The 25,483-nt window shown below is 46.2% G+C and overlaps 1 protein-coding gene and 1 non-coding gene across 9 annotated transcripts in view; both read left to right on the top strand.

The window, feature by feature from the left end:
* LOC110490309 (signal peptide, CUB domain, EGF-like 1) overlaps positions 1-24,613 on the top strand; it is a 118,943-nt gene extending 94,330 nt beyond the window's left edge. For 3 of the 8 annotated variants that reach the window (XM_036944608.2, XM_036944613.2, XM_090200423.1), the window contains 15 exons: positions 9,595-9,723; positions 13,187-13,303; positions 14,027-14,149; positions 14,292-14,411; positions 15,820-15,918; positions 17,150-17,266; positions 17,553-17,705; positions 17,954-18,148; positions 19,081-19,242; positions 19,690-19,857; positions 19,937-20,098; positions 20,765-20,962; positions 21,169-21,321; positions 21,504-21,583; positions 21,725-24,613. In XM_036944608.2, the coding sequence (XP_036800503.2) occupies positions 9,595-9,723; positions 13,187-13,303; positions 14,027-14,149; positions 14,292-14,411; positions 15,820-15,918; positions 17,150-17,266; positions 17,553-17,705; positions 17,954-18,148; positions 19,081-19,242; positions 19,690-19,857; positions 19,937-20,098; positions 20,765-20,962; positions 21,169-21,321; positions 21,504-21,583; positions 21,725-21,877 (2,129 nt within the window). In that variant the 3' untranslated portion in view covers positions 21,878-24,613. Of the gene's footprint in view, positions 1-9,594; positions 9,724-13,186; positions 13,304-14,026; positions 14,150-14,291; positions 14,412-15,819; positions 15,919-17,149; positions 17,267-17,552; positions 17,730-17,953; positions 18,149-19,080; positions 19,243-19,689; positions 19,858-19,936; positions 20,104-20,764; positions 20,963-21,168; positions 21,322-21,503; positions 21,584-21,724 lie in introns of all 8 variants that reach the window. The other 5 variants (XM_036944610.2, XM_036944612.2, XM_036944606.2 and 2 more) reach the window with 3 other exon arrangements.
* trnak-cuu (transfer RNA lysine (anticodon CUU)) lies at positions 19,454-19,526 on the top strand. The gene has a single exon. It is a non-coding gene; the product is annotated as a tRNA-Lys (tRNA).
* Positions 24,614-25,483: the final 870 nt, after the last annotated feature.

The raw sequence follows: 25,483 nt of genomic DNA on the forward strand, positions 1-25,483 counted from the left end.
GATTTAGTTGTGTTGCTGTCCTGGGGCTCTGTGGGGTCTGTTTGTGTTTGTGAAAAGAGCCTGAGGACAAGCTTGCTTAGGGGACTCTTCTCCAGGTTCATCTCTCTGTAGGTGATGGCTTTGTTATGGAAGGTTTGGGAATCGCTTCCTTTTAGGTGGTCTCTCTCTGTCTCCCTCTCTCGCCATTGAAGTGGACAGATCAAGATGGATGCTGCTCTCCCAGCATGTCTTATTCACACTTCACCCAACTACTCTATCTCTTCCTCTCCGTCCCACTCCCCTGTCTCACTTCCCATTCCCCTGTCTCACTTCCCTCTCCCCTGTCTCACTTCCCACTCCCTTGTCTCACTTCCCCCTCCACTGTCTCACTTCCCACTCCCCTGTCTCACTTCCCTCTCCCTTGTCTCACTTCCCCCTCCCCTGTCTCACTTCCCCCTCCCCTGTCTCACTTCCCTCTCCCCTGTCTCACTTCCCACTCCCCTGTCTCACTTCCCCCTCCCTTGTCTCACTTCCCACTCCCCTGTCTCACTTTCCACTCCCCTGTCTCACTTCCCACTCCCCTGTTTCACTTCCCACTCCCCTGTCTCACTTCCCACTCCCATGTCTCTCTTCACACTCCCCTGTCTCACTTCCCACTCCCCTGTCTCACTTCCCATTCCCCTGTCTCACTTCCCATTCCCCTGTCTCACCTCCCACTCCCCTGTCTCACTTCCCACTCCCGTCTCACTTCCCACTCCCCTGTCTCACTTCCCACTCCCCTGTCTCACTTCCCACTCCTGTCACTCTGCTTTTCTCACTATCTCTTTGTTTCTCCTTCTTTCTCTCTCTCTATCTCTCTTCCTCTCTCTCACACTCTCTATATCTCCCTCTCTCACACATACAAACATATACACTCCCTCTCTCTCATTTACACACACAATTTCTCTCTCACACACACAGTTTTGTATCATTTCAAGATGTGTGGATGCTTAATGTATTTATTTAAGCTTACCGTATTTAAGGGCTATTAAAGGTAATTATATAGGCCATTATTGGGCTCAGGCTTCCACCGAGTGGCCATTAAGTGTGGGGAAATGTGGTGGCTATGCTATGCCAGTGGTTATGGCTGCCAGACTTATTGAATAATTAGGGATCTTTGTCTGTGTTGGGGAAGTTTGGGCCGGGTAGGTGGGTTGCGATAGTGTTATACCTTCTGTAGACTTGTCTGGGAGGGACGACAGGGGAGGTGTGTGTATGTGAGAGAGAGAGAGATGTGGAGAGAGAGAGAGATGTGGAGAGAGGGGGATGTACATTCTTAGAAAAAAGAGTTCCGAAAGTGTTCTTCAGCTGTCCCCATAGGATAATCCTTTTTGGTTCCAGGTAGAACCCTTTTGGGTTCCTTGTAGAACCCTCGGTTATAGCTAGCACCTTAGAGAGAGAGAATGTGTGTGTGAGAGAGAAGGAAGCCATTCCTCCTGTTTGAGATAGAGATGAGATCTGCTGTCGGCATGCCAAGGAAACGGAACTGGGAAATAGCCGTGATTGATTTAAAATACCCAGAGATTCTACTGCAGGGTAGAACTGCCTGGGAGAACACAGCATGAGCGAGACGAGAGGAGAGGAAGAAATGAACAGAAAGTGGATGAGATGGAAAGGAGGAGTAGAGAGTACAAAATATAGAAAAAGAGGTCTTCTCTCTAAGAAAGCAATCGTCAAAAAGCAAATGATGATGGAAGAGGAGAGAAAGAAAGCCAGTGATTCTGTTAATGTTGAGAGCTCAGCTTTCGATGAGGTCATTGCTTGAGAGCTCAGCTTTCCATGAGGTCATTGCTTGAGAGCTCAGCTTTCCATGAGGTCATTGCTTGAGAGCTCAGCTTTCCATGAGGTCATTGCTTGAGAGCACAGCTTTCCATGAGGTCATTGCTTGAGAGCTCAGCTTTCCATGAGGTCATTGCTTGAGAGCTCAGCTTTCCATGAGGTCATCGGTTCAGAGGGTCAGCCTTAAACACTTCTGCGAGCAGGCCTTTCTAATCGACCTGGCCCGGGTATCCTGGAAGGATATTGACCTCATCCCGTCAGTTGAGGATGCCTGGTCATTCTTTAAAAGTAACTTCCTCACTATCTTAGACAAGCATGCTCCGTTAACAAAATGCAGAACTAAGAACAGATATAGCCCTTGGTTCACTCCAGACCTGACTGCCCTCGACCAGCACAAAAACATCCTGTGGCGGACTGCAATAGCAGCGAATAGTCCCCGCGATATGCAACTGTTCAGGGAAGTCAGGAACCAATACACGCAGTCAGTCAGGAAAGCAAAGGCCAGCTTTTTCAAGCAGAAATTTGCATCCTGTAGCTCTAACTCCCAAAAGTTCTGGGACACTGTAAAGTCCATGGAGAACAAGAGCACCTCCTCCCAGCTGCCCACTGCAATGAGGCTAGGTAACACGGTCACCACCGATAAATCCGTGATAATCGAAAACTTCAACAAGCATTTCTCAATGGCTAGCCATGCCTTCCTCCTGGCTGCCCCAACCTCGGCCAACAGCTCCGCCCCCCCCCCCGCGGCTACTCGCCCACGCCTCCCCAGCTTCTCCTTTACCCAAATCCAGATAGCAGATGTTCTGAAAGAGCTGCAAAACCTGGACCCATACAAATCAGCTGGGCTTGACAATCTGGACCCTCTATTTCTGAAACTGTCCGCCGCCATTGTCGCAACCCCTATTACCAGCCTGTTCAACCTCTCCTTCGTATCATCTGAGATCCCCAAGGATTGGAAAGCTGCCGCGGTCATCCCCCTCTTCAAAGGGGGAGACACCCTGGACCCAAACTGTTACAGACCTATATCCATCCTGCCCTGCCTATCTAAGGTCTTCAAAAGCCAAGTCAACAAACAGATCACTGACCATCTCGAATCCCACCGTACCTTCTCCGCTGTGCAATCCGGTTTCCAAGCCGGTCACGGGTGCACCTCAGCCACGCTCAAGGTACTAAACGACATCATAACCGCCATCGATAAAAGACAGTACTGTGCAGCCGTCTTCATCGACCTGGCCAAGGCTTTCGACACTGTCAATCACCATATTCTTATCGGCAGACTCAGCAGGCCTCGGTTTTTCTAATGACTGCCTTGCCTGGTTCACCAACTACTTTGCAGACAGAGTTCAGTGTGCCAAACCGGAGGGCATGTTGTCCGGTCCTCTGGCAGTCTCTATGGGGGTACCACAGGGTTCAATTCTCGGGCAGACTCTTTTCTCTGTATATATCAATGATGTTGCTTTTGCTGCGGGCGATTCCCTGATCCACCTCTACGCAGACGACACCATTCTGTATACTTCTGGCCCTTCCTTGAACACTGTGCTATCTAACCTCCAAACGAGCTTCAATGCCATACAACAAACACTCCTTCCGTGGCCTCCAACTGCTCTTAAACACTAGTAAAACCAAATGCATGCTTTTCAACCGTTCGCTGCCTGCACCCGCACGCCCGACTAGCATCACCACCCTGGATGGTTCCGACCTAGAATATGTGGACATCTATAAGTACCTAGGTGTCTGGCTAGACTGCAAACTCTCCTTCCAGACTCATATCAAACATCTCCAATCCAAAATCAAATCTAGAGTCGGCTTTCTATTTTGCAACAAAGCCTCCTTCACTCACGCCGAAAAACTTACCCTAGTAAAACTGACTATCCTACCGATCCTCGACTTCGGCGATGTCATCTACAAAATAGCTTCCAATACTCTACTCAGCAAACTGGATGCAGTTTATCACAGTGCCATCCGTTTTGTTACTAAAGCACCTTATACCACCCACCACTGCGCCCTGTAGGCTCTAGTCGGCTGGCCCTCGCTACATGTTCGTCGCCAGACCCACTGGCTCCAGGTCATCTACAAGTCTATGCTAGGTAAATCTCCGCCTTATCTCAGTTCGCTGGTCACGATGGCAACACCCACCCGTAGCACGCGCTCCAGCAGGTATATCTCACTGATCATCCCTAAAGCCAAAACCTAATTTGGCCGCCTTTCCTTCCAGTTCTCTGCTGCCTGCGACTGGAACGAATTGCAAAAATCTCTGAAGTTGGAGACTTTTATCTCCCTCACCAACTTTAAACATCTGCTATCTGAGCAGCTAACCGACCCCTGCAGCTGTACATAGTCCATCGGTATATAGCCCACCCAATTTACCTCCCTCATCCCCATACTGTATTTATTTTATTTACTTTTCTGCTCTTTTGCACACCAGTATCTCTACCTGCACATGTTCATCTGATCATTTATCACTCCAGTGTTAAAAATTGTAATTATTCACTCCTATGGCCTATTGCTTACCTCCTCATGCCTTTTGCACACAATGTATATAGATGTATATATTTTTTCTACTGTGTTATTGACTTGTTTATTGTTTACTCCATGTGTAACTCTGTGTTGTCTGTTCACACTGCTATGCTTTATCTTGGCCATGTCGCAGTTGCAAATGAGAACTTGTTCTCAAATAGCCTACCTGGTTAAATAAAAGTGAAAAAAAATAAAAATATCAAGATACATTGTTATAGGAAAAGACAGGCCCCGACATCTGAGGACTATTTTATTCTGATGTTCTTGTACATCACTCAACTGTATATATTTGACTTAATTTATCTGACTTGGCTTGTTGCACGGTGGACTGATTATTGGGGACATGCAATATCTGACCGTCCTCCTTCTCTTGGTCTTTCCTCCCCCTCCCTTCTCTTTTCGCCCTCCCCACCTACTTCCCTTCTGCTCCTGTTTTTTCTCTACCCCTCTCCATCTACCCTCTCTTTTTTCTTCCAGTCACCTCTCTTCCTCTCCCTTCTCCCCCTGTCCTCCTCCCCCCTCCTCCCCTCCACTCCTGTCTTAGTTAAGTCTTCCCTGTGGTGTCTTGCTTGACTGACTCTCCGACGCAAAGGCTTAGGTGTTAATCCCCAGCAGTTTTCATCACTTAGAGAACCAATCAAAAAGGGCTTAGCCCGTGTAATCTGCCATGCTATTGTCCTCTTCCTCCTCCCTCCACTCTTCCACTTTCCTCTTCTTTTATTTCCCTTTCTCCCTCCTCTTAATACTCCCTCCTTTGCTTTCTCTTCCATCTCTTCCTCCTCCCTCTACCCTTCCACGTTCCTCCTACTTTCTTCACCTACTTTTCTCCTCCTCCACTAAATCTACCTCTTCCACCTCCACTTTATTTTCCATCTCTTCCTCCTCCTCTTTCCTTTGAACCTTTCCTCCCTTGTTGAGTGTGGCATTGGCAATCCTCCAAGGAGGGAAATATACCCAATGACCCTTTCCAGGGTTCGGCTGAGGGCACATAGTTAGAAAGAGGAAGGGGTGAGGAAAGAGAAGGGATGGGTTTAGGGAGAATGTACCGTGACATCAGATCACACCAGACTGGAGGGTTGGCACTGTATGCACAGCCCCAAGGGATCCGGCTCGCTTGTTATTCCAGATCTATGTCTCTGGATCGTCTCATACACCTGGGCCTTTATTCCACAAGGATTCAGGAAGACCTAGTCACATGGGCAGTAGGAGGGGGAGGGAGGGGTAGATAGAAGTTATGGGAAAGTCCATCAAATCCCTGGATGGTGTAAGCCTTTGGGGGAGAGGAGGGAAGGGGGCGGGGGGGGGGTTCAATTATGTATTCATTCAACCCCCCCCCCCCCCCCCCTCTCTCTCTCTGTGTGTCTCTCCCCTCTTCTCCAAGTCCTTGCATGGTGGGCTAGACAGTGTTGTGTACAGCAGTAGCAGCAGGCTGTTCCATTAGTTCCAGGTAAAGAGCGTGTCATAGGATCAGACAGCAGAGGCTAGTGGAGGATCTCTCTCAACAAGCCCCCTGAGCCTGTACCATGCTGAGCACCGTGAAGCTACCATTACACTTGATACCATCACATACACAAATGCACATAAATGCAAGAGCGTGCACACAAATGCTCACACACGTATACACACACATGGCCATGCGCACACACACACAGACACACACACACACACCGTGCGCCCAGACACACACATGCCAAGAGGAGGAGAAAGAGAGAGAAAGAAATCAATAGAAAGACAGAATAATGAAACTGCATAAAGAAATGGTCTGGCAGCAGAAAAGAAACCACTGGTGAATGAGACTTCAGTCATTGTATCAGAGATCTCTGAAAGAATGAAAAGAAAGAGTGAATAAATAAGAGAATGAAAGAGGCAGGTGAGGCCTTCAGGGGACAGCGATGGGACTCCCATAGGTTTGTTTGCTCTGGGATAATATCTTCCCGGTGTTGTGACAATATGTTTGTGACTGAGGCCGGCTGCCCCACACCGACACCCTGGCACTGCGGTTACGACTTGTTGTGTGGATGGAAACCTACTTTACCACCACAACGCAGCACGGCCAGTGTTCATGTTGTCTTTCAGGCCTGCCAACTCCTGGCTTCTTCCTGCTAGCACAAATAAGAGCATTAGGAAAAAGCCCACTTCTCTCTGACTCCCCCTGTCTCACCCTTACTCTCACCCCGACTGCCTCCCCCCCGTCCATAAAGACTCTTACAGAGGCTTAGAATAGATTTCCAAGGCATTAGTGAAGCCTTTTATTGGCCTGTTGTCTGCCAATTTGGAGATCTCCATCCCAGCATGGCAGTGGCTGTGTGGGAGAGACTGCTAAAGGGGGAACACTTTAGCACGGCAGAGTTCTATACTGTGTGTGTGTGTGTGTGTGTGTGTGTGTGTGTGTGTGTGTGTGTGTGTGTGTGTGTGTGTGTGTGTGTGTGTGTGTGTGTGTGTGTGTGTGTGTGTGTGTGTGTGTGTGTGTGTGTAAAAACTTGATTCTCTTCGACCAGTATTGCCTATTGCCTTAGTGCAAGTATTCCCAAACTAGGGTACTTGTTTTAAAAAATAGTTTTCACTTTTTCAGTGAAAAAGTCTGTTTATATTTTCCAACTGATCTATACATTTGGGTGAGGTTTTTTTCTCGCCTGAGTAGCCTCGTTTCACTGCCAAAAATACAATTAAACCATCTGGTGTTCAGTGAATTTACAACACAATGTCAAATACAGGTAGCCTAGTCAAATAATTAACATCACATTAACCGTTTCTCTCTCGCGGGAATTCCACTAACGGTCCATATGTAGCCAAGCGTAGCTGCTGCTCATTCCGTTTGCTCCAAATGGATAAATGGTTCAAAATAGTAAGGCCCGGGTCCATAGAGACACATACCAGCTCTACTACCAGCAGTACTACACCTGCACCTGTCGACGACACACGTTGTTCTGCTTCCACGAGCACATCCAATGCTAGCATCAGTAACTCTAACTTTGTTGTTAGCCCAGATAGCATCGACACTGACAGTTGTGAATCTGATGCAGCCGAAGAGCTACTACCCCCTTACCCAGGAAAGCACCAAACGTTGGACCATCGAAGTGGTGCAAATATATTATGAGAACTACATTGATTGTTCACTTATATTGGGAGTAGTGCCTTTCCTCAGCCACAGTGTGTTATATGTGAAAAGTACTATCTCACAACTCAATGAAACCTTTACTCTTGCTCAGACAGTTAGAAACAAAACTTGCCAATTTGAAAAATAAGCCGCTGGAGTTTTTTGAGCGAGAATTAAGACGACTTTCGAGTAGTAAGACATGTATAAGAGCAGCAGATACCATTAAAAAGAAGGGGCTGGAAGCGTCTTATATGGTGAGCTACCGAGTAGTTAGGACAGGCAAGCCCCATACTATTGTGGAGGACTTCATTCTTCCTGCTGCCGTGGATATGACTGGGACAATACTGGGGGGAAAGGCCCAAAAAAACTATACAGACAATGGCTTCATCAAACAACACTGTTTCACAACGTATCAGTGACATGGCAGGAGATGTTTTGAAACTATTATTGCTTCGCATACAAGCCAGGGAATTCTATGCATAACAGCTGGATGAGTCAACAGACGTGGCGGGCTTGGCACAGCTCCTGGTATATGTCCGTTACGTTTATGGGGGGTCAATTAAGGAAGACATCCTCTTCTGCAAACAGGAGAGGATATTTTGAAAGTACTGGACAGCTTTGTGACATCAAATGGACTTTGGTGGTCAGAATGTGTTGGTATCTGTACTGATGGCGCAAAAGCCATGACAGGGAGACATAATGGAGTTGTAACGCGCGTGCAAGTAGTTGCTCCCGACGCCACTTGGGTACACTGCAGCATCAACCGAGAGGCTCTTGCTGCCAAGGTAACGCCTGACAGCTTGAAAGACGTTTTGGACACTACAGTGAAAATGGTTAACCTTGTTAAAGCAAGGCCCCTGAACTCTCGTGTATTTTCTGCACTATGCAATGATATGGGCAGCAACTATGTAACGCTTTTACAACATACAGAAGTGCGCTGGTTATCAAGGGGCAAAGTATTGACATGTTTTTTTTTAATTGAGAGAATAGCTTAACGTTTTCTTTACTGACCATAATTTTCACTTGTCTGACCACTTGCATGATGACGAGTTTCTCACACGACTGGCCTATCTGGGTGATGTTTTTTCTCGCCTGAATGATATGAATCTAGGATAACAGGGACTCTCCACAACTATATTCAATGTGCGGGACAACATTGAGGCTATGATTAAGAAGTTGGAGCTCTTCTCTGTCTGCATTAACAAGGACAACACACAGGTCTTTCCATCATTGTATGATTTTTTGTGTGCAAACGAACTCAAGATTACAGACAATGTCAAATGTGATATAGCGAAGCACCTGAGTGAGCTGGGTGCTCAATTACGCAGGCACATTCCCGGAACGGATGACACAAACAACTGGATTCGTTTTCCCTTTCATGCCCTGCCTCCAGTCCACTTACCGACATCTGAACAAGAGAGCCTCATCGAAATTGTAACAAGCGGTTCTGTGAAAATTGATTTGAATCAGAAGCCACTGCCAGATTTCTGGATTGGGCTGCTCTGAGTAGCCTGCCTTGGAAAATGGCGCTGTTAAGACACTGATGCCCTTTGCAACCACGTACCTATGTGAGAGTGGATTCTCGGCCCTCACTGGCATGAAAACTAAATACAGGCACAGACTGTCTGTGGGAAATGATTTAAGACAGAGACTCTCTCCAATACAACCCAACATTGTAGTTATGTGCATCCTTTCAAGCACACCCTTCTCATTAACCTGTGGTGAGTTATTCACCATTTTGATGAACAAATAAGGTTTTATATGTAAGATGGCTAAATAAAGGAAATTGATTGATTATTATTATTATTTGTGCCTGGTCCTTTAAGAGCTCTTTGTCACTTCCCACGAGCCGGGTTGTGACAAAAACTCACACTCATTCTTATGTTTATTAAATGTATCGTATAGTGTGTGTGTGTGTGTGTGTGTGTGTGTGTGTGTGTGTGGCAGACTTACAATGATGGCATAAACAACAGTTGAGAGTGCGCTGACCCTGGTGCTAGAGGGGGTACGGCAGCTGGAGGTTGAATGTTTGAAGGGGTACGGGACTATAAAAAGTTTGGGAACCACTGCCTTAGTGTATGTATCTGTGGCCTAATGCTCTCTCTCTCTCTCGCTTTCTCACTCCCTTACTCTCTGTCTCTTCCTCTCCTCCCCCCCATCCCTCTCTCCCTCTCTCCATACAGACATAGATGAATGCCAGGAGGCGACCAATAACGGCGGCTGTGACCATTTCTGCAAGAACACGGTGGGCTCCTTTGAGTGCAGCTGCCAGAAGGGCCACAAGCTCCTCACTGACGAGCGCACCTGCCAGGGTGAGCAGCCCGCCTGACTGACGTCTGTCATACACTCCTGTCTGATGACGTCACAATGCTTTTAAGACAGTTACCTTTGGAAACCGGTGCCGTCACTCCGCGATCAGATCACGGAAGGAAAGTGTCACGGAATAGGGACCGTGGAAATGGATATACTAGAATATACAGTCGGCCTAGTAGCTTCTATCATACGTCTCTATGATAGTAACTCATGTGCTTCATGTTCAGAGCAGGATCATACGAAGGATCAAAACAGGGGTCGGACTACAAATCATTCACCTGGAATGACATGCACAGATAGGCTTGTTAGTACAATTGACTTGACATCCTTCAGTGGGTGTAATATACTGTCAGTTGTATTAAGGCATTCTGCTTCTCTCTTCATATCTTATCCCTGGTTGTGTTTGGAGGACAAATGCAGATTCCTCTATACAAGTCACAGCAAGAGAGACAGGAGAGGCACACATCACAAATTATTTTATTAACAACAACACCCTGCAGTGTTTTTGTCCCCGAACCAAAAACACCAAACAACTCTATCCCAGTGTGTGTGTGTGTGTGTGTGTGTGTGTGTGTGTGTGTGTGTGTGTCATATTAAACACCAAAAAACTGCCAACTAACAGTTTATACAACTCCATACATGCCAATATCACACTCAGCCTGGGTGTGTGCTGATGGGAGGAACACACACATACACACACACACACACACACACCGACACGCTCCTTCCACCCATCAGCTTACCTGATTGTAAAACTTAGCTTCCATCTGCTAACAAGTGGTATTTCTGTTCAGATTTTTATTTTTAACTTTTATTTATTTAATGTTTTAAATCTTTCCATGCTGGTAAGCTCTTCCAGGGAAAATATCTCTTGGTAATACGTGTCGGAGAAGACCTACAGCTATGCCAGGTTCCTCCGGAGAGAGAAAGTGGAGGGGGAGACAAATATAGAGAGAGAGTCTTAAGGCAGCCTCTGTGCCTGTACAAGGGCAGGGGTGATGGAGAATGGGGTGTGCAATAATCACCAGGAACATAAAGACTCCCTACAGGTAGCTGTATTAAAACAATATCGTAGAGGTCAAGACGACAGAGGGAGCAGAGCTTTAGCTTTGCAGACACAGTATGCTTATTAAGAGGCAATAGACAGGCTACATTCTTTGGTATTTTAATAAACAGGGACACTGTCCTTGGGTGTGTTACACCCGACCGCACAAACAGACAGACACCTGCACATCAGCCAAGCCAACAACTGGCACCTCTCTGTGAAATGAGATGATACAAGTCGTTCCAGTGCTGCGCGGTGGCTGGGGTTGTGGTCTGATGCTAGTTTAATTAATCAGGTATGATAATGTAACCCGAGCCCGTCATATAGACAGTTGCCTGGAGGACTGTAGCAAAGCAGCCAACAGAAGCCAGGCCTCAACAACTTCCTCCTCATGACAAACTTTATCACAACACACCGTATTTTTAGCCTCTGTAAATCTCCACAGCCCAGATGACTTGGTATTGAAATAGCCCAGGTGAGTTGGAGACGCTGGACTGAAGAAATGTGTTGGTACTGTCAGCCACCCAAATATGTCATTACATCGGTCTCACTAAAGTTGAATAAAACAATTATAAACCAAAACCAGGGCTTGTATTTGCAAGTGTCTTCGAGTAGGAGTGCTGATCTTGGATCAGTTTGACATTTTAAGTCACAATGAATATGATTATATTGCTGGGGGGGGGGGGGGGGGGGGGTGCTGATCCTAGATCAGCACTCCTACTCAGAGATGCTTGATACTGTACATACAGCCACTGGTCCTGACCACAGTGTTGGTCTGATCTTTCCCAGGCCTGGGGTGGAGGGCTTGTCTGAAAGACTGAATTGGATCGGGAAGTCTCAACTGAGAACACCTCTTGGTGTTGTTTAGTGAGCAGAGCTCTGCTTTTGACTCCAGTCTGATTAATGGACCGGTCTTATTAGCTGTGGCTGAATAATGGGTGTTTGTGTGGAGAAGAGCCGTAGAGAGTAATATCAATGAGTCATATATCAGCTTGTTGGTTTCTCAAAAGGAAGCAAACATGCGCTCTGCTACAACCAAGGACGATGACTTAATTGTCAGTCCTACACTAGTCAAAACTAACGTTTAGCATGATTATAGGCATGTCTATGTATTGTGTGGGAGTGCACAGATCTGTGTGTATGACTATTCAGCAACCAACCTGATATCCTTACTGACACAGACCCTGTAACCCTATCAACCTGTAACCCTGTCACCCTATCAACCTGTCACCTGTAACCCTGTCACCCTATCAACTTCACCTGTAACCCTGTCACCTGTAACCCTATCAACCTGTCACCTGTAACCCTGTCACCCTGTAACCCTGTCACCTGTCGCCCAGTAAACCCTGTCACCCTGTCACCTGTAACCCCGTCACCCTGTAACCCTGTCACCTGTCGCCCTGTCACCCTATCAACCTGTCACCTGTAACCCTGTCACCCTATCAACTTCACCTGTAATCCTATCAACCTGTCACCTGTAACCCTGTCACCCTGTAACCCTGTCACCTGTCGCCCTGTAACCCTGTCACCCTATCAACCTGTCACCTGTAACCCTGTCACCCTGTCACCTGTAACCCTATCAACCTGTCACCTGTAACCCTGTCACCCTGTAACCCTGTCACCCTATCAACCTGTCACCTGTAACCCTGTCACCCTATCAACTTCACCTGTCACCCTGTCACCTGTAACCCTATCAACTTGTCACCTGTAACCCTCTCACCCTATCAACTTGTCACCTGTCACCCTGTCACCTGTAACCCTATCAACTTGTCACCTGTAACCCTGTCACCCTATCAACCTGTCACCTGTAACCCTGTAACCCTGTCACCCTGTAACCCTGTCACCTGTAACCCTGTCACCCTGTCACCTGTAACCCTGTAACCCTGTCACCTGTTACCCTGTAACCCTGTTACCTGTCACCCTGTCACCTGTCACCCTGTAACCCTGTCACCTGTCACCGTGTCACCTGTAACCCTGTCACCCTGTCACTGTTTAGACCCCCACCCACATAACCAGGTTGCATGTACACTGTTATTCCAGACAGAATATTTTCAAATGCTCCTGCAGTGTCCATTCCTCCAGCCCCCCCCCCCCCCCCCCCACACACACACACACATCCACTGTCTCCCCACATGGATGTTAACTCTGTCCTAACTGTCATGTAGACACTGTCTATATTGTCCATCAGTCCTTGGTGAGGGCATGGTCAGAGTGACCCACTATGGTCCAGTTCATGGCAGTATCTCAAATGGCACCCTATTCCCTAGGAGCCCTGGTCCAATGTAGTGCACTATATAGGGAATAGATTGTCATGGGGCTCTAGTCAAAAGTAATGCACTATATTGGGAATGGTGCTATTTTTGGACAGCCCCCGTGTGTAAACAGTAGCATTACATACAATCTGTTTCTCCTCACAGATATTGACGAGTGTTCCTTTGAGAGGACCTGTGACCACACCTGCGTCAACTACCCTGGCAACTTCGACTGTGTCTGTCAGGAAGGATACACTCTGTACGGCCTCACACACTGCGGAGGTGAGTATAACACAGACATGCATGGGATTGCACGCACGCACACACACACACACACACACACACACACATACGTAGAAAGATATGGGAAAGAGATAGACAGGCAGCTAGGGAGAGGCACTGATAGAATTAATTGATTGACACAAAGTGAGAAGCCCTGAGAGACTGACAAGGAGGAAGAGAGAGTAAGAAAGAGAGGGGAGAGAGAGAAACAGAAAGAGAAAGAGTTTTTTCATTGTGTGTGTTGGTGAGGGGTGACCGAGCACGTGCAGACGGAGCTGCCGAAAGCACACTCGCACCTCAGTTTCCCTGAATAGCCCTCCGTACCTGCGTCCCTGCCTGTGTGTGCATGTGTGTGTGTTGTACCTGTTTACACACATGTCGAGCGGGGGGCAGTAGGTGTGTGTGTGTTGTGTGTGTGTTGTGATCCCACTTCACCTGGCCCTGTCTGACTGACAGCCATGTTCTTCAGAGGTAGACTAAACAGGCCACTGTCTAAAGGGCGTTTCATTAGCAGTCAACAGATACCAGTCAGTCAGATATTGAGCACGGAGAGGACATGAGCTGTCTGTCTCACACTGATGACATCACACACTCACACGTAGCACATGCTCTGTCTTGATGATGTCATTCTGAACTTTGATGATACCCAACCACGTATGTGTGCGCAGATGCACACACACACACACACACCCTCTGACTGTATTCTATGTGGTTGTGTCTCAGACATAGATGAGTGCAGCATTAACAACGGGAGCTGTGAGCACAGCTGTGTGAACACACAGGGAGGCTATGAGTGTCTGTGTCCGCCCGGTCAGAAACTCCACTGGAACAAGAAGGACTGCACCAGTAAGCACCTAAACGTCTACTGTGTGTGTGTGTGTCTTCTATACACATAGGAGAGTGTGTGTGAGTGTGCGTGTGTGTCATCGTTTTTGTGCTGTGACGGGTCGGTGGTTGTCACGGTGACGTGACCCTCTATGTTCCTCAGAGGCGGTGAAGTGTTTGACCGATGGGAAGCCAGCGCCGCGCGCCCAGCTCAGCTGTGACAAGAGAGGAGGGGTGGAGGTGTGCTCCCTCTCCTGTCCGTCCAACGCACTCTTCCTAGCAGGTACGTGGCTCAGTCCTACACACCCCAACACACACACACACCTTACAGCAAGGAGGAATTGTTTTACTCAAAGACCACTCTTTCTCCCCAGCAGAATCCTAGCCTTTAACCTCGACTCTCCTCAATCTGCAATCTACACTCCCTCCTTCTCTGGTTAAACTACATTAATCCTCTACCTTCTCTGATCTGGACTGGTCTAGTGAGGTTTAGTCCCATGCGCTAGTATTCAGCTGACTCTTATCGATGACCAATGCCTGTGTAGCAGCGTGTTTACTGAGCTCCAGCCACTCCGCTTTCTCTGCTGCCCTCTAGAGGCCAAGGCCAGTCCTCACGCTGCTCTCCATTCAAGCAGAGCTCCACTGAAAGTTTCCCACTTGGATGAAGGGCTCAGATTAAAGAACTAATCTATCTACCTACCTACCTTTCTCAGTCACTGGCCAAAGGATCCATCAGGGGTCATTTCAGCTAAAAGTATTTCACTCAGTGAGTGATTTCGTCTGGTGTTGCCCCTAAGGCTATACATGGCTATAAAGCTATTGGCTGTCAATGCAGGCGTCCTGGTCCTTCTGCGAATGTGCTTAACACAGACGAACATCTGTAAAACAATTACATTCTTTAATCGGGCCTGCCATATTTCTGTTGGGACTGTTTTGAGTAGACAGCTACTCCGTTTGGTTTGGCTGCTGTAGTGTGAGACTGATGGATAGCGCTCAAACACAAAGTGAAATAATATTGCTTTTTTATCTATCTGGAGAATGTCTTAATTTGGGGGAGAAGGAAAGCTTTTAAATTCTTGTGGTTGTACTTTATTCACATCCCACTTTATGAGCTCTGAAGTCTTCATCCCTCATTTGACTATCTAGATGTGTGTGTGTGTGTGTGTGTGTGTGTGTGTGTGTGTGTGTGTGTGTGTGTGTGTGTGTGTGTGTGTGTGTGTGTGTGTGTGTGTGTGTGTGTGACTGAGGTGTGTGACTGAGGTGTGTGTGAGTGTGTTTTATTTTATGGCAGACTTTATATGGCAGTCTCTTGTAACTCTTAAATACTAGAGAAAGTGAGGCCATAGAAAACTAATACAAGTATTTTACTCCTCCGCACTCCATCAGAACCTCAACTAGCCAAGATAAACACACACACACACACACACACACACACACACACCCCAGGCAGTTAGCGTAGCAGGGAGATTGGGTCACACTGCTCCTCAGACGGACCCCTCTATCACTTTGACAGCAATCCCATATTTCCTCATGTCCCATGTCACGCTGTCCCTCAGTGCTGTCAGTTTAATAGCCATAAACAAGTCAGCCAGTGGCAGAAGACAGGGATACTGCAAGCAGAGCTGGTCTAAATGGATCGACCTTGGATGGACAGGGTTGTAACTGACATGTACTTGTGTGTGTCCCGCCAGACTCTGAGAACAGCTACACTCTAAGCTGTGGTGTGCCGGTGCAACCTGGGAAGGCACCGCAGAAGAGGAACGCCACCACCGCACTGCTCACCTGTGCAGGTATGCAATGCATTATGGGACATGTATTATGGGACAGAGATGTCATGCTTTGTTCAATATGAAGATATTTAACCATACCACTTCAGCTAAAACACACACATACCATGAGATCAGGGTCTCGCAGCTCGGTCATGACCTTGTAGTGTCGATGCAGTTGACATCTTTTTACTTCTCTCATTGCCGTTGAGTTTAAATTCCTCAATTTCTTCATTCCCTCCATCGGAATCTTCACTCCCCTGCCTTTGGTGCTCGCCATATCGTCACTCCTATATTTCCTTCAGCACTCTGTAGATTCTGAACAGGGAGAGGGCCCTCGCACGGCCAGAGGAATGCACTGAGAGGGAGAGAGAGAGAAAGAGGGAGAGGGGTGGAGAGGTAGATGGGGAGTGTGTGTGAGAGAGATAGAGATGGAGAGATATAAAGACTCACCATCTGGCTGGGGGTGTGAGTGTTAAGTGATGTGAAATACGGTTACGATGATGATGGTGGTGATGATGATGATGGTGGTGATGATGACGGTGACGATGATGATGGTTACGATGATGATGATCAAGACAGCTTATGTGGAGTCCCAAACCACTAACAGCTCAGTCCATTCAGCGCCTCTGCTTTTCAGCAGCAAACTGGAGCCAGTGGTGTCCTGGTGAGTATGTTGTTAGTGGTTAATGGACAGAGCCACACACACAGCCCTTCATGGCCTCTCAGTGTGCTGTGTGTTTACCTGGCTCCGATCTCAATGTTCCTATCCACTCAGCGTACCCATAACCACACACACACACACACACTGACCCTTGCGTGTCTCCAGCACCTCGTTAAAATGACAGCCATCCCGACCACCCAATACATGACCGACAAACAGACACAAACACACACATTCCGTCTACAAGCCTCCCTGGTGTCGGCTGGACTGCTGATCACCGGGACGATGTGGGTTTTTGGTTTTGCCTTCATTGCCAGAGAGACAGGCAGAGCGTGATGAAGCATTTGGCTGCGTTAGTTCCTCTCTGACCTAAACTTCACCTCAACCAGGGAACACCAATAAAGGTGGCCTGGAGATGCGCTCTGAAGTGATCATATGCCATGGGCAGTGGACCATCATTAAGGGCCCGGAGTTGGTCAGGTCAGGTGATCAGGATAAAACTCCTGTCCCTAATTATGATGTTATTCATAGGATGTCAAAGGTCATTCATTAGTGTATATTTCTGTGTCTTTCTCATTTATGTAAATGAAGATACGTTACCCCCGCCCATCAAGCAGAAGGCCCGCTTCAAGGTCAAAGATGCCAAGTGTCACCTAAGACCCAGGAACAAGGAAAAACACAGAGAGATGTCCAAGCCGAGCCTGCAAGGTAAATCCTGCTACTCCTAAATGACTGTACAAACTGTACTGTATAACACAGGCTACTCCTAACTTAGAGTGTACAGCATCAAGTAATACAGACCGAACTAAGACTAAGAAGGTATACACGATGCAAGATACTGTAGCAGTAATATAAACCAACAGTTAGATGTGCCCTGAGCTGTGCCCTTACACCTGCCATAACTCCGAAACAAACAATAATAAACAATGCACAACAGCATCCTATCAACTTCCTCTTCTTATCTTCTTCCTCATCCTCCCCTTCTTCTTCTCAGGGGGTCCGCTCCCGTGTACTGACGACTGCCAGGTGACCTTTGTCAATCTGAAGTGTGACTCGTCCAAGAAGCGGCGGCGTGGACGCAAGTCCCCTTCCAAAGAGGTTTCCCACATCACAGCTGAGTTTGAGATGGAGATGAAGGAAGCCTCAGGTCAGTGTGACTGTGCAACCTCAGGTCAGTGTGTGTGTGTGTGTGTGTGTGTGTGTGTGCTGATTGCATATACGCTACATTTTAGACTCATGTAGCCTATTTCTGTATGGGTGTGAGCAATGTGAGCTTTCTGTTATATTGAGTGTGTGTGCTTATATATTCCTCTCTGCAGACTTGTGTAACGTGGACTCTGTGTATTTATTGTGTGTGTGTGTGTGTGTACTGACTGTGTGTATTCCACTCCCCAGACTCGTGTAACGTGGAGTGTGTGAGGGAGCGTATGAAGCAGAGGTTACAGAGTGCCATGCGGACCCTGAGGAAGTCCATCAACAAGCAGCAGTTCTATATCCAGTTCTCTGGTACCGAGTACGAGGTGGCCCAGAAACCTGCACTGCACGTTGAGCAATGCAGCACCGGACAGGTCTTACGGGACGGCAAGTGTGGTGAGCATCCTGTGCAAGGCATCCTGGGATATGGAGTTCTGGGATATGGAGTTGTTGTAGCTTACTGTTCCATGTGCAGGTAATAAAGAAAAACACTTGGGTAAATTAGGGATACAAAGTATATTGAAAGCAGGTGCTTCTGTACAGGTTTGGTTCCTGAGCAATTCCTAAACAATTAATATCCCATAATGCTTAAGGTCATGTATAAAAATGCTGGGCAGGCCCAGTTGCCCATTATGTTTTGTCTGCCATCTCAACCCAATGGTGAATGTGCATAAAGATGGCTGCCCCCATGTACTTACCACAAATACCTTTTTTGCCACGTTCGGCGTATTGTACATTACTCTCCGTTACTCCTTTTTTTGTATCGGTATAGGCCTACGCGATCCCAATTCTAGCTCCAAGATGCCGGCAATTAGAAAAACGGGAAAAGTCGATTGTGCTGATTTACTGGCACCATTGAACCAGGTCGCGCGCCGTAGTTTAAGAACTCTGTAGCTAAAAACAATGACGTCGTAACTCCACCGTCTTTATGCACCTTCATTGAACACTTAAGAGAGATTCTGGAGTGACTCCTGAGACAGCGTTTTCCACCACCATCAACAAAACACCAAATGATGGAACTCTTTGAGGAAGAATGGTGTCGTATTCCTCCAGTAGAGTTCCAGACACTTGTAGAATCTATTCCAAGGTGCACTGAAGCTGTTCTGGTTTGTGGTGGCCCAACACCCTATTAAGACACTTTATGTTGGGGTTTACTTTATTTTGGCCTATACATCACAGCTGCAGTTTGACACAGTGTGTGTAGACTAAAGCCAACTTCCGTCTCTGTTAATGCAGTGTATGTGGGATATACATTACCATGATATGCTAAACATGTCTCTCTCATCTCTCTTTCTCTGTGTGTACGTCTATCTCTCTCCCTGTCTCAGTGAGCTGTGGTGTGGGGACGTACTATAGTGGAGACCATGATCAGTGTGTCGTGTGTCCCCCTGGTACATACCAGGACACAATGGGTCAGCTGTCCTGTGAACCCTGCCCCAGCACCGAGGGACAGGGCATCGCCGGGGCCAAGAACGTCTCCCAGTGCGGAGGTGTGTGTGTGTGTGTGTGTGTGTGTGTGTGTGTGTGTGTGTGTGTGTATGTGTGTGTGTGTGTGTGTGTTTGTGGCAGTCTTATGTCCGCTGTGGTTTGGCACCACCCTGTGGTTATTAAACGGTATTCCAATTCAATTGGAGACCATGGTCTGTTTCCCACTTTGTCCTCTAGATAGCAGCAAAGACCCAGGATTCCATAGATAGATCAGCCCGGCTAGCTCAGTCGGTAGAGCATGAGACTCTTAATCTCAGGGTCGTGGGTTCGAGCCCCACGTTGGGCGTTCCCTTTTGATTCACAAGGGATTTCATAACCTCACCAGCGGTACTCTGGAACTGACTCCATCTCATTAGACATTGAAGTTCTACTTCCAACATTATAGGTCAGTTGAAGAGATGTACGTTATAGAGCCTTGTTAAACCTCTTCCTCTCTCCACCTCTCCCAGGCCAGTGTCCGGCTGGTCAGTATTCGTCAGATGGGTTCCGTCCCTGTAACCCTTGTCCCCTGGGCTCCTTCCAGCCTGAGCCTGGCCGTGTACTCTGCTTCTCCTGTGGAGGTGGCCTCATGACCAAGTACGAGGGCTCTGTCGCCTTCAGGGACTGTGAGGCCAAAGGTGAGAGAGAGAGAGAGAGAGAGAGAGAGAGAGTGTGTGTGTATTACTCTCATGTTTGTGTGTGTGTTTCTCTCCGTAGTCCACTGTGCTCCTGGACACCACTACAACTCCAGTAACCACCGCTGTATCCGCTGCCCAGCCGGTACCTACCAGTCAGAGTTTGGACAGAACTACTGCATCACCTGCCCTGGCAACACCACCACCGACTTTGACGGAGCCACCAACGTCTCTCACTGCAAGAGTAAGGCCAGTCTCCCATTAGTGCAGTGAATTATTTTAGTGTAGCACATGGTTAGAGGACTCAAATGACAAGTTGTCTTGGTGTGACACGTGCTAAAACATTTCAGTTCCCAGCATTGGGCAACATTCTGGCGCCCCCTGCGTGCCCCATGTTTATTTCTATAGGCACATCACTGTTCATGGCAAACTGTTCACACAAGAGAATTTTGCAGGTTTAAAGCTTATTTCCTGCAATTCTACTCATTATGTCATGGGGTTCAAAGAAAATGTTTCAGTTTTGAAGCAAATTTTCTTGCAATCCTATACATTTTGCCATGTCTAATGTGTATTCATGTGATGTTTGAGTGACAAAAAAAATTACAACAATATCTGTGGACTAAAAAACCTAAATATAAAGACAGTAGCTGACATGGGCTAGTTGATCTGGACATTTCTGACAAGTTATAAATAGCTCTCTGAGGTATGTAATGACTGACATGACAAGAGGAACTGATTAGAGGAACCAATTTAGACATGTCACCTTGTGCATTCTACTATTACAAAAATATATAATAAAATAACCACTGCTCTAAGCTATAAACGTGTTCCTTGCTGCTAAATGAGTTCAATTCAAAGCCATGGTCTCCAGTGCTTCCTGACTCATCCAAGTCTCTTCTCCCTGTCTCAGACCAGGTGTGTGGCGGTGAGCTGGGAGACTTCACAGGCTTTATTGAGTCTCCTAACTACCCCGGGGACTACCCGTCCAATGTAGACTGTATCTGGACCATCAACCCCCCTCACAAGAGACGCATCCTCATCGTGGTGCCTGAGATCTTCCTCCCCATCGAAGACGAGTGTGGAGATGTGCTCGTCATGAGGAAGAGTGGTACGCACAACCAGGAAATCATTCTTACTGTGCCAGCCAATCAGACAGCATGATATTTAATTTCATCAGCTAGCCAGGCATTTAGATTGTTACATTATTGTAGTTAGTCTATCTTGCTATTTTAATATTCATCAAGTATTATTTCAACTCTTGGTTGGTCCATCTGTCTGTCAATTAAATGTAGCCCCTCCCTCTTCGTCCCTTAGCCCTGCCCACCTCCATCACCACCTATGAGACGTGTCAGACGTACGAGCGGCCAATCGCCTTCACCTCCCGCTCCCGCAAGCTCTGGATCCAGTTCAAGTCCAATGAGGGCAACAGTGGCAAGGGCTTCCAAGTCCCCTATGTCACCTACGATGGTCAGTCTGCTGTAACTTCTACACTTCTAAGCTGCTCAGACTCCCTAACATTCAACAGTGCCTTATTAAGTCAACTATAATGTACAGTGTGACAAGGTGTGTTTGATGGCGGAATCTTAATACACTTTTTGTGTCAGCTGAGTAATGTAACCCTGTGTTTCATCCTGTCTGTTGTTTTGAAGAGGACTACCAGCAGCTGATAGAGGACATTGTCCGGGATGGCAGACTCTACGCATCAGAGAATCACCAAGAGATACTGAAAGTAAGCAACTCTTCATTATGTCCCATTACTGTGCATTGTATATTGTAATTAATAAATAATACTATACAGTTTATAGTATATTATCTTCACTGATAACTCCCGCTCTCTGTCTCTCCCTCCCTCCCCCTCTCCTCCCTGCAGGATAAAAAACTGATCAAAGCCCTGTTTGATGTTCTGGCTCACCCCCAGAACTACTTCAGGTACACGGCACAGGAGTCCAAAGACATGTTCCCCCGCTCATTCATCAAACTGCTGCGCTCCAAAGTCACACGGTTCCTACGGCCGTACAAATAAGCTGCTACGCCCCCTGTCTGTTACCCAGATGCTTACCCTACTCCCCCTTTCCACCATCTAATCCTCCCGACCCTTCACCTACGTCCTTACCCTGTCAACATCCCCGTGTGTCTTCTAATCCCTACGTCTATACCCCTACATCTCTCCTACACCGCCCCCCGCCAATCTATCCCTCTCTTCTACACCCTCTACTCTGAAACACTTCTCTTACACCCCCAACCCTACCCAGAGTTCCTCCTGAATCGCAATCCCAGCATTCTCTGCACAGGAACAGAGAACCGTCTCTCCCTCTTTTGTCTTTTTTTCCCCTGCATTTCTCGTTTTAACTTTCCAGCTTTTCCCCTGTACTTCTGTTTTGGTTTGTTTTTGTGTTGTTGTTGTTGTTTTGGTTATATTTATATGTGTTAGAACTTGCAGAAGCCCACAACATGGATGTTTGATATATATGTAAGTACAGACATGTTGGCTACAAGTAAAATGTATGTGTATCTATGTACGTATGTATATTTGTGTGAACATACGTATGTGCACGTAGATGTGCACGCAGATGGTGTGCGAGAGTGATGTCACACGCAGGTACATAGATGTATCTTTATTTTGTTATTTTAAAAGGCCCCTGGCGTGCACAAAAAAATGATTGGTGCACTTATATCATATTCTGCATCAACATTTTCACATGGGAAATAAAGACATTTCTGATTTCGGCATCCCAGACCATTCCACCTCAAACTGAGTACAGTGAACGAATAAGTTTGATTTTCCAAAAAGTCACTTTTCTTTAAAGATATATAACAAGATGAAAAAACTACCTGCAAGTAACAGTCGTTGCTATAGAGAGTAATGTATGTGATGTAACTAATATTTGGAACTTTAATTGCACTTGAATTTTATATTGTGAACTGTAGAAAAAAAAATCTAAGTTACATTTTTCCTTATGTTTTGTGTTGTATAGAAATGTATTACCTTGGTTGTAGCAAAGAGAGAGACAAAAATATGTCCCGTTTTGTTCTCACCACAAAAAACCCCAGCGTTCAATTGTTTAGACAGACACCATCAAATCCACCCATTTGGCCTGAAAAGCAGTATTGCCAGTAAGTAATAATTTAAAGGGAAATGTCCTTAACGACCCACTACTATTTTAGTTGTGGGTGTGCTCCCATCTCCTAACTCTGCCTCATCCCTTTAAGACTCTCCTGACTAGCTGCCAGAGAAAAGGGGTGTTTTGTGTAAAGCTTCTTATATGATGGCACTAAGTGCACACTCAAAACCACCTGCTTTTTACGAGTGTCCACTCTCAATCCGTCCTATTTGGACTTCTCCCAGTTTATGTAAGTCATCAACCTAGACTGTTGATTTAATATCTGTAACAAATAGGTTAGTTTGTTTATATTTCTGCACAATGCAAGTGGAGAAAATATGTATTGTATGATGACGAGACTGTTGATTTGGAGGTGAATGTAGTAGCAGAGGGACAGAGGTCTGTTTGAAAGTATTGTGATGTCTATGAGAGTATCTGTATGTACATAGCACTTGCAACTGTAACCATAACCCAGAAAGAGCCCCAACTGACCTCAACTAGTCAAATGTTCTGACAAAATACACTTTCATTGTTCTCCCCCTTGTAACACTCTCCCAGCAGAGTCCGTTTAAGCAATAAGGCCCTGAGCCGTGGTATATTGGCAATATACCACAAACCCCTGAGATGCCTTATTGCTATTATAAACTGGTTACCAACGTAATTACAGCAGTACAACAACAAAAAATCTGTCATACCCGTGGCATATGGTCTGATAAACCACGGCTGTCAGCCAATCAGCATTCAGGGCTCGAACCACCCAGTTTATAATTGCCTATGCAGCACATCTATTACAGACCTATTAAACTGCTAATACACCGCTACTACACGGTTATAAATAACTTAAATTATTTGTGCTGGACACAAGGATGATAAGCATAACTATATGGCTTGTATCTTCTAACCTACAGGCCACATACTAAAGGCCACTGATATGGGATCAGAAATAGTCATTCATTCATAAAGTCTGCTTTGTGCCCTAGCACTGATCCAGGACCTGTTCATTCCAGTCTAATCGTAACCCCCACTGTTGTGTGTAGAGTTGTGTCAGAAAATTGTACTAGTCGTCAAATCAAAGCTCATTGGAGGAGGTGGTCCGGGGGAGGGACCTTGCAAACCCTCCTCCAATGAGCTTTGAGTGGAATTGAGCTAACAAGGGCGGAGGAAGCATGGATTTGACAGCTAATGTTTTCAGATACAACCACGGTGTTTGTCCACTCAGTCCACTCAAAATGGTTGCCGCCTGCAGAGGTGTAGCTAATGTTGGTACAGTGCACCCACTTTCTGTTGAGGGATGTTTTGGGCGTTTAGTGTGTTTGATGATGATGATGATGATGATGATGATGATGAAAATCGGTATGAAATGCAAAAATTTTTATGATTGACTTTTCCTGAGAATGTATTATATTGTGTGTGTGTGTGTGTGTGTGAGAGAGAGTGAGACAGCGTGTGTCAGTGTGTGAGTAGCTTGTGAGATCGAGGTGGAGAAAGAGAGATATTGTATGTAGGTACTTTAGTCCATTTTATAGAGGGATAATTTTAACGTTTGTGTTAGTCGGTTGTACCCAAAGAGAGAAAATGTATCACAGTGTTTTGCCATTGTTTGGTCCATGAAAATCCAGTAAAGAACAAATTCAAATAAAACAGTAGCAGAAAAACAACTCCACCATGCTCTGTGATCTTCCCTTGTTTAAATGTTACTTGTTACACTTTACTTTGCACTTTTCCATATTATCTAGCATCTTTTGTCTCCATGGGTGACTGCAGGGCACCTTACACACACTGAAATATGTTTCCTGAAAATGTAGCTGGCTGAATTCACATCACAGCCAAGTTAGCATTGTTGTTTCTTACAGTAGCTGCAGCATTAAATGAGTCTGACAGCCAAATCTGGTGATTTCTTTTGAACTTTACAGGACGTTATCAACGCTGAGAATCTCCAGGCAAATGAGAGAGTGGCAAATGTGTAGATAAGGCCTTATCTTCATGCCTCTCCTCTTTTCTTACAATATTTCTCTTTCGGCACCGGCATCCATTTTTAAAGTTCATTGTGTATTAATTAATTAATTAAGTCAGAGTTTAGATTGAGGACATCTAGTTTGTTTTTCATTGACTTTAGCTTCTTATTTTAAATGCTGTTTTCAAGAGTAGTTGAGTTTAGTAATAGGCCCTAGTCTCCAAAGACAACAAATGTTTAACCAGGCAGTGGCGCATTTACACAAATTATAAAGACATCTATGAATAAGAATGTGTTTTCATAGTATTTTTTTGCAACTGTATTCTGTTGAAAATAATTAAACGTTCCCCTGAAGCCAAGGTCAGTTGGGTTGCAGACATCCATCATGTCATCTTGCATTATTCCAGAACTAGCACACCCCATTCAAATAGCCTAATGATTAGTTTACCAATTTGACTCAAGTGTACTTGTACTACAATACATAAAAGTCGGTGGAACTGGCTTGGGGTGAACTAATCCAGAAGAGGTTTGAGAAACACAGGGCTATGGTAAGGATGAAACTAGGCCAGATGTG

This window comes from Oncorhynchus mykiss, chromosome 15 (assembly GCF_057628025.1).
Source record: "Oncorhynchus mykiss isolate SJ-2025 chromosome 15, ASM5762802v1, whole genome shotgun sequence".
NCBI classification, from domain to species: Eukaryota; Metazoa; Chordata; class Actinopteri; order Salmoniformes; family Salmonidae; genus Oncorhynchus; species Oncorhynchus mykiss.